General features: G+C 40.6%; 1 protein-coding gene across 2 annotated transcripts in view; it reads right to left on the bottom strand.

The window, feature by feature from the left end:
- CRTAC1 (cartilage acidic protein 1) overlaps positions 1-15,324 on the bottom strand; it is a 1,573,434-nt gene that overhangs the window by 32,839 nt on the left and 1,525,271 nt on the right. For both annotated transcript variants that reach the window (XM_086922610.1, XM_086922611.1), the window contains exons 10-12: positions 15,132-15,232; positions 9,293-9,461; positions 2,339-2,484 (exon numbers count right to left, since the gene is read on the bottom strand). In XM_086922610.1, coding sequence (XP_086778736.1) covers positions 2,339-2,484; positions 9,293-9,461; positions 15,132-15,232 — 416 coding nt within the window. The remainder of the gene's footprint in view (positions 1-2,338; positions 2,485-9,292; positions 9,462-15,131; positions 15,233-15,324) is intronic.

The raw sequence follows: 15,324 nt of genomic DNA, 5'->3' as shown, positions 1-15,324 counted from the left end.
CCCTGCCTATAAGGCAGAGCCCTGATCTTCTTACTTTCAGACATTCTCTCAAGACTTGGCTTTTTAAACAGGCTTACTGTTAGAGTATTAATTTGTGTTATGTTCTTCTCCGATAGCGCCATGAAGCCTACGGGCGTATATGCGCTTAATAAATGAATTTTAACATAACATATATTTTAGAGCACAGTACGTCCCCGCATCAATTTCTGATGCAAGGGTGCATTTCATGCGAAAAAAGAATATTAAAAAAAAAAAAGCACAGCAAACCACGGTTGTCCATGTGCTGTAGTTCACATACATTTTAGTTCAATTATTAATACGAATACTACTGGCAAGTAATTATGTGAAGTGGCATATGGCATAATTTCAGGGATTTCATGTAACAAGTGTAATCTAAATTTCCCGAATTTACGCAAGTCATACCGGCGTAATTAAAATGTTGCCCAAGCCTAGTTTTAACTCGAAATTAACATGGCAGATGACTGTGGGTTATGTCATATGGTGTGTACTTTCTTAAACGTAACTCCTTTAAGTGGTTATGTGCCTTTGAGTCTCAATCATAGCTCATTTTGTAAATTGTACTTTTCAGTGAATATAAGTGCGTGAGTATACTGGAATGCTTTGTTAAAGTAAAGTTGTGCTTTTTTTTACTGAAAAAAAATGTATAAAACACAAATACATCAGTTCATGAGACCTTGTGGTTGCAATGTACACCTAAAAGCCACTGAAAACGGCCTTTAAGTTGAAATTCCACCCCTGCCATGCGCTACTTGTAACATCACATGACATCAAACATGACATCACAAATGGCATGATGACTGAAATCACACATATCAACGACACCATCGATATCACTCAGTCGAATAACTTAGAAAACTGAAATATGAATAACTCCATAAATATTTATGTGACCGTTTTAAATAACTCTGCGTTTCCACCAATTTATTTGTGATGTCATTTGTGAGGTCTAGCGTTCTAATAAGGTCGTGGCTTCCTTTATCCAGCTGTTTTGCAAATATAACCTAAAACGTGAACATCCAGGGCGTTTACACCATGGATTTAATCCTTACAAATTCACGATCTGTGAAAAATTATGGTGAATCCTTTCACAAACAATAAAAATGCAATACATCTACATGTACCACTTAGGTGTAAGCGCGGTGGATACTCTGCACCCATACCCCTCCCAATGTCCATGTGCGGGGGTTGGCTTTGTTGCAATGTGCAATAATGGATGGTGTGAGCAGGAAATGCACTGCAGCTTTATCAGGTCAGGATGTGAAAATAAAATGAACACTTCCTGGCCTCTCCAAGGTCCTGGGAGCAAATGTATGGATGTTTATTTCTTATAACCGCATGGCCTTGCCTAAGGGTCAGGAATGATTCATCATGTTCCTTATCACTGTCCAAGGACAGGAGGAGAATTACAATTTGACACCAGAGCAGATAAAATCTACGCCAGTGCCATGCCATCGTACACTGCTCCATGCCTTGGCAAAGGAAAGAAAGGGCTAGTATCTAATTTCCCCCCTGCATTGGCAAATTGTGGGGGGTCAATATGCTTAATCATCTGCTTTTCTCAAGGCCAGCAGGGGGAATACCTGTTTTACTCAAAGGCGAGGAAGAGATTTAAATACATTAGCTCCAGGCACTTTATGGGTGCTCGAGTGCCATCTTAGTATTTGTGAAGATGGCATCACGGTAGCTCACCCGGTCATCTGTGTCCCTCAACATGTAGCAGGCCACGGAGGAACTAGCAGCACACAGCTGCCTGGCACACTGTTTGCAACTGTGAACAGAACACACAGGCAACTCCCTGTGACCCCATCCTCCTTGGCTCGTTGTGACCCACAGCATATTGGGGCTCCTAGCAGATGGTGCAGCTCACAGCTGCCATGTGAATGTATTCTAGAGTGAGTCCCATCCCCACAATCACCTGTGGAGGGTGTAAATGAGATGCAACTGTGTGTGAGGAGTTGATTACAGCATTACGTGTTGGTGCATGTGAGTTCCACTTACCTTCACTCTTCACCTGTTGCGGTCAACAAGGTGTTGTCCCGGTGACAAACAACCCACACCAAAAGTGTCTGTATATATACATTTTCACATCAACCATTTTCTGTTTATTAATGCCCAATGCAAATTTGGACTATGTAACTTAAAGGTTATTACGCCCCACAGAAGCACAATTTTATCGACCACAAATGGACGCACAACAGGTTTATAGCTCAGGATGTAAATATTTATACAACCTATAAATTTGCTAACCAGTTCTTTATGCTCTTATTTGCAATGGATTGTGATGTTAATAAGTAACATTCAAGTACACTCTCCAAACCTCTAAATCTGACCGCTCCATCGGTTTGCTCTCGCCCGTCGGATACGGGATGTGCAGCACCGAGTTCATCTCATCTTGGGCTACTGTACGGCTTACAAATCTGCCATCTGGCCAAGTCACCTCCAAACTGCTAGCTTCGTCCTTTCCTGTAATGTGAGGTGAAAGAAGAGGGGACAAAAAAAATACATGATGAAAAAATAGTATCTCATCTCAATCACCTACGGCATGCCGGCGCTGACTGACCTGTCCTATCATATAGTACCTCACCACCAACTATTTGAAAGTGGAGTCTCCTTAATTAATGTGGATCTTTTGGTAGACAAAAGGCAAATATGTATATTGTTGCCTTCTACCAATCATTACCAAAGGTATTTAACCCTTCAATGCATGCACAGTATGTTTCACTCTCACTCTGATTTGTGTTCAAAAATATGTAATTGTTTCCAGAAAACACACATATAAAAGCCATAAAATAATCTTGGGGGCAGGGGGGGGGGGGGGGGGAGAGGAGGGAAGGGGGTTAGAATGGAGATCACCTGGACCCTGGACCAGATATTGTACTGACCATTATCCATATTACATCTAGAGAACAAAAATGTTGGTAAGGTATTGGTTAATAGGCTACATGTGGTTCTCCCACAACTTGTCCATGAGCATCACAATGGTGTTTCTCCAAAAAGAACTATAGTGATCAATTTGCATAGACTCTTCTCATATCATAGACCAGATTCCAGATGATAGAGATTTTGCAGCGGATACTGCCATAAATATGGAGAAAACATTTTATTCCCTTGAGCAGGGGGACCGGATCAGCTTAGTAACACTATCCCAGTATACGCAAGTGATGTATTGCTGATTCTCCAGGATGTCTGCTCCAGCATCCCAGTGGCCTTGCATACATTGAAGAAGTTTTGCAGGGTGTCAGGATCAAAAGTAAAAATACATAAATCCTGCATCTTTCCCATATCAGAACTAGGGCTCAAAGTGCTCACAGCAATAGATGCGGCTGGCTATAAGCTTTCTTTACACACAATACAATATTTAGGGATCAATATCAATAGCAGGCAGCCTGACAATCTCAGGGAATTTGGACAGAGCCTTAGCAGCTATCAGATCATCCTTAGGCTTTTAAAAGAAGCTTCTACACTCGTCCCTGCCTAGGAAAGCCATCACAAATATGATCCTTTCCCTCCATCTGTTATGCTACTTTTCCACTATACCCACTGTGCTCACATACCATTTCTGTTATGATGCTAAAACGGTGCTAGGAGATCTGATTTGGGGAATTGGTAGACAGAATAGCCTTCTCCAACCTATGTCTCTCCATTGATGAAGGAGGCCTCAGTGCCCCCATCTTGAGACATATTATATTGTTGCGCAACTGTAATAGGTTGTTTGTTTCCTGGATAAAATTAACTTGAGCTCTGAATTACAGTATATATGAACAATGTGATGGTTAACCTACCTGACCTGCTTTTTAGGAAAATATGGCTTCCTATTGGTACACCTTGTCTTTTGGTAGTGGCAAGACTATTTTGGCATATCTTCAAAGAACTAAACGACATGCACATGCTACAGAATTGCCTTTCTGGGCTGCAAGTTGATTTGACCTAATCAAGGTTCGGACTAACCTGACTATCGGGATGTAGGCCACTATTACACATCTTGGCCAGCTCCATAACTCTGAGAACTTTATTTCCTTTACAGAGTTGCAAGACTCTATACCACTGGGGCAATATTTTAACACACCAAAAGAGCAGTTAGATCTCTAAGGTAACATTCTCTTGAGGAACCTGAAAAAGATTGCATTATGCAAATATTACTGTCATCGGTAGGCGATCGCCATATGTTCTCCAACATTAATAAATCTAGTAGATTCATTTTAAATAAGAAGCTAAATGACATAAAAACTGCGGGGAGACTGACCTTTGGCAGATCTCACAGACACTTTCAAAGATGTAGGGGAAAACACCAGGAATGTGAGCCACAGTTTTTACAATTTAACTACAGACATCATACTTACCTCACCCCATCTAAATTGCAAAAAGTGTATCCCACTGTCACAGGCTTTTGCCCAAAAAGTCATAACGCCAGAGCAACATTCTATCATCTACTATGGACATGTCTAGCTGTCAAAATGTTTGGGGCAATGTAACTGGTTCAGAGTAATACAGGCTAATTACATTTGATGGAACTAAAGACTTTTTGCCTATGTTTACTACCTAGACCCAAGGCTAGTAACGCGAGCTGCATATTCATCAATTTGGCGAGTGTTGTAGATAGATCCAACGACAAGACAAGGTATTGGAGGAAGAATAAAAGTTTTATTCTAATAAGTAATCCTGAGTAAGAAAAGCGTGGCTCTCCCCTGGCGTGTCAGACAGCAACTGCGAGGGTAGAGAACATCCACACACAACTAGAATGTAGAATACACTAACACAGAGCTCCATGCTCCATAATGAACATAGAAGATCATAACATATCCTCTTCTCTTATATAAATAAATAAAGGAGAAAGGAAACCAGGAAATGAGATAAAACAAAATATAACAGTAGTATAAAACTAGTAAAAGAAAAGAGTACACATCTTATTTACAAATGTAAAGTTTCAGATAACCTGGAGGATGACAATTTTATGTTTTGGTATGATGGTGTACATTGAACCACAATCAACCATTAAGTCTACTGAGACATCATTAATCTTAAAGCTAGCTTTAGGTCTATTTTTCCTGCCACTCTGATCACTGGGAACATCAACAAGTAAAATCCGGTCAACCTGTAAAGGAATATCATTAGTAGCACCAGATAAATAAACATTTGGAGTTAAGTTGTCATTATCATCATCTATGACTGCTACTCGTTGTTTAAATGATTTCCTATACATATTTGAAAAGTGACCTTTACGTCCACATTTCAGGCATTTTTTTTCTAAGGCAGGGCATTTGCGAAAGTCAGCATTGTGGGACAAGTTCCCACACCTAAAGCAAGATCTAACTTGTTGCCTTCCTCTTTGAGAAAATCTTCCTGATCTGGAAACAGCTGCTACGTCTGAATCTGCACCGGAAACTGAAGGGACGGTTCCAGGGTTACCTCCTTCTTTTTTATTCAATTCACGCATACAATATTGAGAGTGTTCTAGAACTTTGGCTATATCTATAGCATCCTTCAAGGAAGGGTTCTTCGCCGCCCAAAGTCGTTCTTGCGTCTTCTTACATTTGCATTGTACTATGAGTTGGTCTCTTACTAACTCATCTGTCATTGCTCCAAATTTGCATTTTAGCGATAACTCTCTAAGTTTGGACACAAATTCGTCTATAGATTGATTCTCTTCCTGTCTATGGGTGTAAAATTGGTATCGGTTCATGACAATGTTTATCTCTTTTGCAAATCTAACTTCCAAACGTTTCTTAGCTTCAACATAAACATCTTCAATTGCATTGCCATTTGGTAAAGTCGCTACCGGTAAATACTTAAAGATGCGTTGACCCTCTTTGCCTATGTTGTTTAGAAGTAAAGCTTTTTTTCTTGCAGCACTGAATTTTGAGCCATCCAAGGCATCTAAGTAATTTTCAAACATAGGTAACCAATCTTCCCACTCTATTAACAGTGGTCCAGGTGAAGCTAGAAAAATTGGAGGAGTAATTATGGAACTTTGACTCTCCATAATGTATTGAATTGGAGGAGTAATTATGGAACTTTGACTCTCCATAATGTATTGAAAATACAAAAGTAAGCAATTGGATGCAAAAATATAGTCAATTCTTAAATGAACACCCAAGGAAGATAAACTATGAATCAAGTGAGGATGAATACAAGTAATACTGTGTATTTATAATGAGAAAATGAAACAATCCAAAATTTCAAGTTTAAAAAACCAAAAAAAAAACCAAAGTACTCCACCAACACGAAGAGAATAACGCTATATATTTTTCTGAATGAAGCGCTGGAGCGAATATGACTCAATTGCAAAAATAAACAAAATCCTTCGAGTAATACCTGTTTATCCAAAGATTCTCCTCATTCCTCATGAAAGTAAAGAAACAGTCTGGAGTTTCCGATAAAAATACCAACATTTCAAAATGGCCGCTACGTTTTTCACGTTGGTTTCTAAGGAAAGTTGACCTTGTTGCAGCAACGTGATGTGCGTGACGTTGTATCTACAGCCGATCGAGCGCACTAGATGCAGTGACTGTGACGTGGTAGATGCACAGCTCGAGGTCGCACACAGCTCAAGACGGCGTCTTTCAATCTCACGCACGAGCTGACTCAAAGCAACGGTCACACTCCAAACTTGACGGAGAATGAATTCTGGACAAAATTACTCACAACGAGTCCGTTTCATAGAAGGAAGGTACCGGTAAGAATCTTTGGCAAAGCGAAGATTTTCTTTTCAGCCGATATTCTGCCGATATTTCTTTCGCGTATGGGTCCTCTCGCCGCTCCTACTCAGGATGGTGCAATGCTGGCCAAAACGTCGCCAAAAATGTTGTAGATAGATCCAACGACAAGACAAGGTATTGGAGGAAGAATAAAAGGTTTATTCTAATAAGTAATCCTGAGTAAGAAAAGCGTGGCTCTCCCCTGGCCAGTCAGACAGCAGCTGCCAGGGTAGAGAACATCCACACACAACTAGAATGTAGAATACACTAACACAGAGATCCATGCTCCATAATGAACATAGAAGATCATAACAGCGAGTCTGGTGACTAAGAGAGCCATTGCAACTTGTTGGAAGCTCCGGAAATGACAAAATGTATTTCTGAGCTATATGAATAGCACGGACCGAATACTATGTATGAAGAAATCAATTAAATTAACTGACTGGGACTTTGTTTTGCTCAAAATGAAACTTAAGTCCGATGCCAAATAGCTGTAGCCTGCTCCCACTATCCCTAGACTATCACGCTTGTCACAGACTCTTTTCAATCACTTGCCTTATTTACTCATTGGAACCAGTAGGCTAACTCGTCATTGGATCTTTCCACCTACTGATAAGGGCTCAAACTGTACCGAGATTTATCGCTGCCATTTTCTGCCTTATACTACTAACACTGTATTGACTGGTACCTGTAATGACTAAAACCAATAACAATGGAAAACAAATCAAATTGGGGGGTCTTATCTTACTTTAAAATGTAACACAAATTTACTTTCATTAGAGTCTCTCAGAAGGCATTTTGAAAAGAGTGCAGGGGCCAATGTTATAGCGTGAGTCCCCCCTAGTCTCACATTTCCTCACTATCGACCACTGTGTAGTGTCTACCAGTGTAAACTCCTAGTGTATCTGGTCCTGTAACAGCATTACAGGCTAGGAACATACTGACCTTTAATCTTACTCTCTGGAAGTCTTGAGTGATTTACCCCACTTCTCCGGTAGCATTAATGCTGCAACTGCTTTATCTGGTACACCATGGATTGTATATGGTGAATGCATCTTTAGTGAGCTTCAACTCAATGTGTTAGTAATTGCTGTGCTCTACATTGGGTCTCTCTCTTATATTCCAACTCCCTGTGTTACCTTGGACTACCTCTTTCAAAAAAAAATTCTTTAATTCACCCGTACTTCAATTCCCTTATACACCTTTACTTATATAAGTGCTTGTTTGTGTGTTTCTGTGTATGTGTACACACACATGCTAACAACTGCTGCTAACAGGCAGTTGAAGCAAATGATACAAAAATACTTTCAAACCAGTACTTTTAGAAGTGGAAGACAAAGCAGCTTTTTCAGTAAGATCACATGCCTGGATGACTTTGAACAACTACAAAGCCTTGGCCCCTCAAAAATATTTCAATCTGGGCTACTCGAAACCACAGAAACTAAAATTCCTAAAATTTCGCCTTGGCTTGATCCCGTGCACTCACAACATTCCACCATGGAAGAGGGAGCCATCTCAAACATCTTGTAGTCTGTGCAAAAATGGCCAGGGCGTTATTACCCATTTACTATGCTCCTGCAAGGAGCTGACACAGGAAAGGAGACAGCTACTAAGAGTCCCCTTAAACCAAAGGAATATTCGCTCAAGGAGACAAGCAGTCTTGGCATGCTTTGACCCAGCAACGCCTTAATTAAACTGCAGACTAGTGAGATTCCTAGACGCAGCCGGGAAAAAAATGCCATCGAACGCTTAACTCCACCTAGGCCAAGGGGAAGCCGCAATACTGTGCGCACTCCTAATTATGATACGAGACTGCCACCATTAAGGTCGACCTGGGAAATCTCCATATAAGCACTTGGACAGGGTTCTCAATAACGTCTCCATTTGGATAGTAGTACCACCCAGACAGGTTGTGAAGCCGGGCAGAATGCAGAAATTACATTGAGAACTTTGTGTATGAAGAACAAAGCAATTTTTACCTGATAGCAATTTAACTGTTTTAACCTTTTAAGGAGCTATGAATTTTTGGAAATGTGTAATTTTATCTTAACATGATTTTATGGTATTATCTGAAACTCGTATTGCAATGGTTTTAAGTAACTATGCAAATGTAATAAATTCAAAAATTCAAAATCCATACTTTTAGAAGTAGCAGAAGGCTGGTTAGAAACTGTTAGCCTAAGTATTAGTAACAAAATTAAACGGTGTACCTTCTATACCGTCACTATCCTCATGGACTGAGCATCAGGCTAGATTGGCATTGGGTCTCACACATCAGTGTGGATTTCGCTTTCTTGAAATGCTCTATCAGTTTGCAGAAGCACATAAGAGCTGAGTTGATAAATAGTTCTGTGGTAGTACATTTTAAATCAGACACCTCAATTGAAGAGGTAGATAGCCGAAATGCACTATAGAAGGAACGCGCAGAATACCTGTCTTGCATAGTACACTTTAATCAACCAGACTTATACTGAAATCACAATATTGGATTATGATAAATACAGAAGAGGTTTGGTAACAATGATGTGAACTGCTAGCCTCCTATCTCAAAGAAAAGGCTGAAAACCTGAACTTACCCAGTCCAAAGTGAGCCACTGGCTCCATTTCGCAAAGGTACCCAGAGCCCCCATCAATAATCCTTAGGTGCGCGCCGCTCTTCTTTGTGTATAGGACCACCTTCGCCCCACGGGCAAAGGCGCCAAACTTGGTGTGGGGTATCACCCGCAGCCAGTTGTTACTGGAACCCTGCAAGTGGAAAACAGAGTCATTTCTTGAGATTGTACATCCAACCCTCGTCTTGAGCCCAGGCTGAGATGTAGAAGCCCTAAAGCAACCTTCCAAACAAGGACAAAAGACCAAAATAAGATTTTATAGTCGAAATTCATAGAACTGGTGGTCTGCTTATGTCCTAACATCATGTGACGGATGACATCACAAATTATATTAATGCTAACACTAGTTTCATTACATATTACACCACAATTGTCATTATGTATGCTATCACTGTGGATACAGTGTTTTTTCTTTGTTTGGTTGTGTGTTATTAGTAGATTCGGTTGTTCGTTTCTGTTTCTTACTGGTATCAACATTGTGAGGTTAACAATAGTGCATTTGGTGAGGAGGGTATTGTTTTTATGGCAGCGGTGCAAGTTAAGGTCAATTTCACGGGCTTTTGGTTTTATTTCATAACCATAGCTTATCTTTGACGGTATTTTTTAGGGAATTCCTTAAGTCATCCTCACCATACATTAAGGTCTTCTTAAAAGAATAAAACGTAGGGTACCCTACACAAACATTTCAGTGAACGTGGTATGTGTAAAAAAAAGAAAATATCACCTCAAACACAAAAAAATGGCCATGCACAGAGGCATGTGGTCAGTCTCTGCGTCCACCTCTAAATGCGCGATTACCCCTCGCAAGCAGGGCCTTTGGCAACGCGCTGAAGAGGTTCTCCATAGGACGTGGTCTACATGAAGTAATGTGCCCAACCCTCTCCAGCAGGCTAACCCCACCCCACTGTACTACCCCTTTGCTTCACAGAGCTCACTGTGCACTCTCCCATGCATAGTGGCACTCTGACTTTTTTTGTTGTTTTCATTTTTATCAGGATTTGCTAGAAAAAAATTATAAGTTTTTTTTTTAAAGCTAACTGACCTACCTGCAGTTTTGCACTTTTGGAGATCCACAAATCTGGAGTCAGTTATTTAACTTTGGGGTGCAGCATCCTACCCCCTCGTACCCTCTACATTTTCTCTGGGTTTAGGAGATGGTCCACTGGCTCCCTTATTTCACCTCTGTCACTTTTTTTAGGACACAGGGTAGGGGTCTGGAGTCCTGATTCTCTAATCCTACAAGGAACTGTGGGGTTTATTCTATTTCATATTAACTATCCTCAGAGGATTTGAGGATCTGGATCACTGAAGGACCCATAATTAAATGGTCAAGATATGCAAAATTATTTTCTCTATCAACCAATTGAAGACCGCGGACTGGGTTTGTAATGCACGTTTCACAAAACTACTGAACTGATTCACATCCAACCCAGCAAGCAGACATCCCTGAGTTAAGGAGTAAAGTTTTAGCTTCAAGCAAAGCTCTTTTTAAATTCTGCTCAGTAGTTTTTGCTGTAGCAGAAAGCAAACATTCCAAAGAAAGTTAAAAAGATGCAACTTTTTTTACCCCATATCTTCCTTTAGGTTTCACCCATGGGACGAATCTACATGAAACGTATAATGATGAAACTTTGTGATTTAAGCTATTTGAATGTACAGACTGGCAAACAGAACTAAAGATCCAAGCAAACCAATAAACAGAACATATAAAGCTGTGTAGAGTTCCATATTCAATTTATAACAATAGCTTAGTTTGGGGAGGATTCACGACTCCTTTGAGGCAAAGTATTGAGAAGGAAATTCTGCATCTCCTTTCACTTAATGTAATAAATAACATTCTTTGCATGTACAGTTTGTACCATGCTGTGAATTTATGTTTGTTAATTAAAATCATGGGTATTCACCCAGAAACACAGCAAAATCAAATTTCATAGATCCATAGTGTGAAAAGTGAAGGTTCTGCAGATGATCTAGAAGAGGACATTACTGATAGCATCTTAAATTACATAATTGATGAAATCACTGATAATCTAATTCAATGAGTGGGGAAGTTTGCTATACGCTTCTGATAATACAAGGTATTTAGTGAGCTACACCTAGAGTAAACATTGTAGCTTCTGTACTTCGAGTGAGTGCAAGCTTTTGCAACATGCTTAGCCTCTTAATGAGGCTCATGTCTGTGGAGGGTGTGTGCTCTCCATAAATAAATCTTTGTAAGACAAAGGCTGGCATGGTAGAGGCTCCACTATCTAACAGGGTTTGAAAGTCCGTATGTAGTGGGTTCTCTGTGTAGCATTTTTCACAGGGCCACAGCTAAGTGTAGTATGGGCTTGGTAACCTAAAAGGGTTTGGGTATCTGGACGAAGGGGTCTCTCCATAAATCACTGTGAACATGATCAAAGCTGTACGTAGTAGACGCTTACCAACCTAAAAAGGCTTGAGTGTCTGGAGGGAGTGAGCTCTCTGTGAAGAACTGTGAACAGGATGAAGGCTATGTGTATTGACCACCTAATATGACTTGGAGGGAGTGGGCTCTCAGTGAAGATCTCTGAACAGTGTGAAGTCTGTACATAGTAGGAGTCTGACCACCGTATGGGGCTTAGGTCTCTGGAGGTAGTGGGCTCTCCGTAAAAATGTGTGCATGATGCAAAGGATGTGCATAGTAGAGGCTTGGCTAAGAAATGGGGCTTCTGTGTTTAGAACCACCGGACTATGTCTAAGGATTTTATATACACATATGTTTATGTAATTTATGCTTTACATGATTCTGTGCCATTTAGTATTTACATATTTCAAAGGCTGTACTGGGTTGTACAGTACATTGAATAGCAAATTGGTGCATGGTGTTATTATCATCAGTGATCTCATCAATGATGTCACTGAGCATGTCATGAGTGATGTAATATGTGAGGCAGGGTTTTGGTTCCCAGTCTGGCCCTGATGTGAGGTCATGAGCAGTGCATGGCCGGGGCACAAGTTATAGTTAGCTCAGGTATCATGTGAATTTAAGTGTTTTTTTTTGTTTAAAAAGGTATGTTTTAAGTGACATTTTCACCAAACTATAATGTCACTTTAACCTTTATTATTGTCAGTGAATATCTGAGGGTTCTTTAACAAATTATCAGACCTAACTAGAACGTCAATTTAACCTTTGTTTTGTTTCAGTGAATTTGTAGGTTTATTTCAATACAAAGTGTGATCTTACTACCATACCTAAATATAACAACACTAACCTTTGCCAGACAAGCCTTGCACCCAACCCAAATGGGGGAGGCCAAACCTCCTCGCAAATGCCCAGCCAATCAGAGTTCTCGTCACAATATAAAGACGTGTCATTTTAAATAAAGCAGGTATACTGACTTTCTCAAGGGGTCATCACATCAATATATAAAAGGCAGACCTATTGGTTTTATCCAAAGGTGACCTCAGTACACAATTTTCTCAATCAATGGGTGACCACATCAATATAGAAGACAAGCCTACTGGCTTTCTCAAGGAGTCATTCCATCATTTTGTGAAGCCAAGACTATGAACTTTATCAAGGAGTAACCACATCATCATACAAAACAAGCCTACTGGCTTTCTCAAGGAATAACCATATCAATATATAAAAGGCAGACCTATCGGTTTTGTCAAGAGGTGACTTCTTCAATATACAATTTTCTTTATCAATGGGTGACCACAACAATATAGAAGACAAGTTTTTTGGCTTTCTCAAGGAGTCACGACATCATTTTGGGAAGACAAGACTATTGGCTTTCTCAAGGAGTAACCACATCATTACACACACCAAGCTGATTGGCTTTGTCAAGGGATCACCACATAAATATATAAAAGGCAAGCCTACTGGCTTTGTTAATACCAGTAAACCCTGTCAGATTCTTTCATTTGCATTTTCTTTTACACTCCTCAGACCAAATAATGTAGCCATAAGTCCAACACAAGTGGCCCTTGCAACCCTCAGCTTCAGAGCAAAGGTTCCAACTCTGGAAATGCTTACAAACACCGAAAACATTTCCTAGGGTCACATTCCATACACCCCAGAAAACATAGGGTTGCATTTAATAAAAACATTATTTCTACTGGGCTGCTGCATTCCATGCAGCCCTCCACTACACTTTTGTAACATGTTGGTGATGCCCCTGGACAGATTGGGGCACTATAAAGCAGGAACATATATGAAACTTAACCCATGGAAGGCATAATGGGGCACTCCTGGCCGGGAGAATTCAACAATAAATGAGCGGCTCAGGGCCACTCATTTATTATTCTTTTATTCCCTGACTTATTAATTCTGTGTTTGGTCCCACCCAAGACAACCATTATTCTTTCATTGTTGGGACCCCGCAACCTGTCCGGCTCCCCACAGGCAACCCCTGGCCTATGGTGCCATGAAGGAGCCAGCAACAATTGCTGTGCTCTCTCACCAGGCAGGAGCAGCCTTTTCTTGGCTTCCATCAGTGGGAGTAAAGCATTGTTTTCCTGCTCTGGTGCTAGTTTAGTCCTAATTATCTCAGATTTTCCAAAGGAAAGACATCATTGTTTCTTTAAAAACTTTGGTGTTGACTGACGAATGCATGAGACTTTGTCCCAAAAAGTCATCTACTTTGACTCCCTCAAGAGAAGCTTTGCTCTGATCCATTAGGTCTGAGCAAAAGAGAAAGGAAGGGAGGGGGTCCCAAAAGTGTGATTTCCCATTTTAATTCCCATAAGAGAGTTTGCTGTACTATACAGAAAAAAACTGCTGAATGGAATTAAACCAAATTTCGCAAAAAGTTAGAATTGTACTCAGAAAGTTTGCTTTTTGCTATTCAGCCATTTTCTTTAAATTCCCATTAAAACATTGGTAAAAACATTGGTAAAAAGTTAGAGATCTGGACCCTGGGTTTTCGGATATGCGGGACTTGGCTGATCTTGATAGGTTTGCCTCAAAAAGAAAAATATGTTATGGCATCTGCACGAAATTTGGTTAAGACTTAGCATGTTTAGCCTACGCTTGGTTCTCTCAATTTCATGCAGGACCATTAAGGGAGATACAGATTCCACAGGGAGGTCAAAGAAGTGTCAACTGAAAATAAATGTGGCACCAGTTGATGAATCTGCACACATTTTGGAAAGCATTCAGCTGATTTCGTTTTCTGCCGGTTATGTCAAACATGGTACAGACTCATAGGGAATGCAAAGATAAAGGGGGAAGGGTGCAACAGAAGCCTTATTCCATAATAACCTTTTGGCTGTTTGATGAATCTGCATGAATTTTGGCAACTAACAAATGAAGACCTGTACAAGGCCAGGCAGGAACTGTGACCCACTACCCACAGATGAACTGGGTTGAGAGCACTGCCTGGCAAGAGGCCGTGAGAAGATCTGGATGGGTACACTGCTGGTAAATGTAGTAAATCATTCAAAATGTAACTAAGGCTCTCATTTGTGGGCATGAGAAGATGAACAGACAATGCAGGTGTATGTGAGTGTGCGTGTGTGTGTGTGTGTGTGTGTGTGGGGGTGCTTGTGTGTGTGTGAGTGTGTGTGTGTAAGATTATTGGATATAACATGGCGCTACACATGGGAGATACTGGCTGAGGTGCGTGCAATTGGAAAACATGGCCTAAATTACGTTGGCATGATGTCTCCATGAAAGAAATATAGTGCTTCTTGGATGAAGAGTTAATATGAAAGGTGACCAGATGAATGGCTGCTCGAGCCAAGGGCTATGCTTCAAATTGAAATATGAAGCCGTGCTCTGTCTGCTGAGCCGAAGCAGAATGTTAGAAATGCGAATTGACAAACAATGTTAATTTACCTGGTTTCCTCTGAAGACGGAGAGTGGCTGAGCCATAGACTCCCCGTGGGAAAGGATGAGGTCCAGCATGCCATCTCCATCAAAGTCAGTCACAGCACCTCCTGTATTAACAAAACAGACAAGTTACAACAGTGAGTATGGAGGTGGTGTCGGCTAGATCCACTACGTTTGGTCAGAATCAATCTTCCGCTAT

Source organism: Lissotriton vulgaris, chromosome 5 (genome assembly GCF_964263255.1).
Source record: "Lissotriton vulgaris chromosome 5, aLisVul1.2, whole genome shotgun sequence".
NCBI classification, from domain to species: domain Eukaryota; kingdom Metazoa; phylum Chordata; class Amphibia; order Caudata; family Salamandridae; genus Lissotriton; species Lissotriton vulgaris.
Note: the sequence above shows the minus strand (reverse complement) of the source record. Positions and strands in the feature narration are given on the sequence as shown.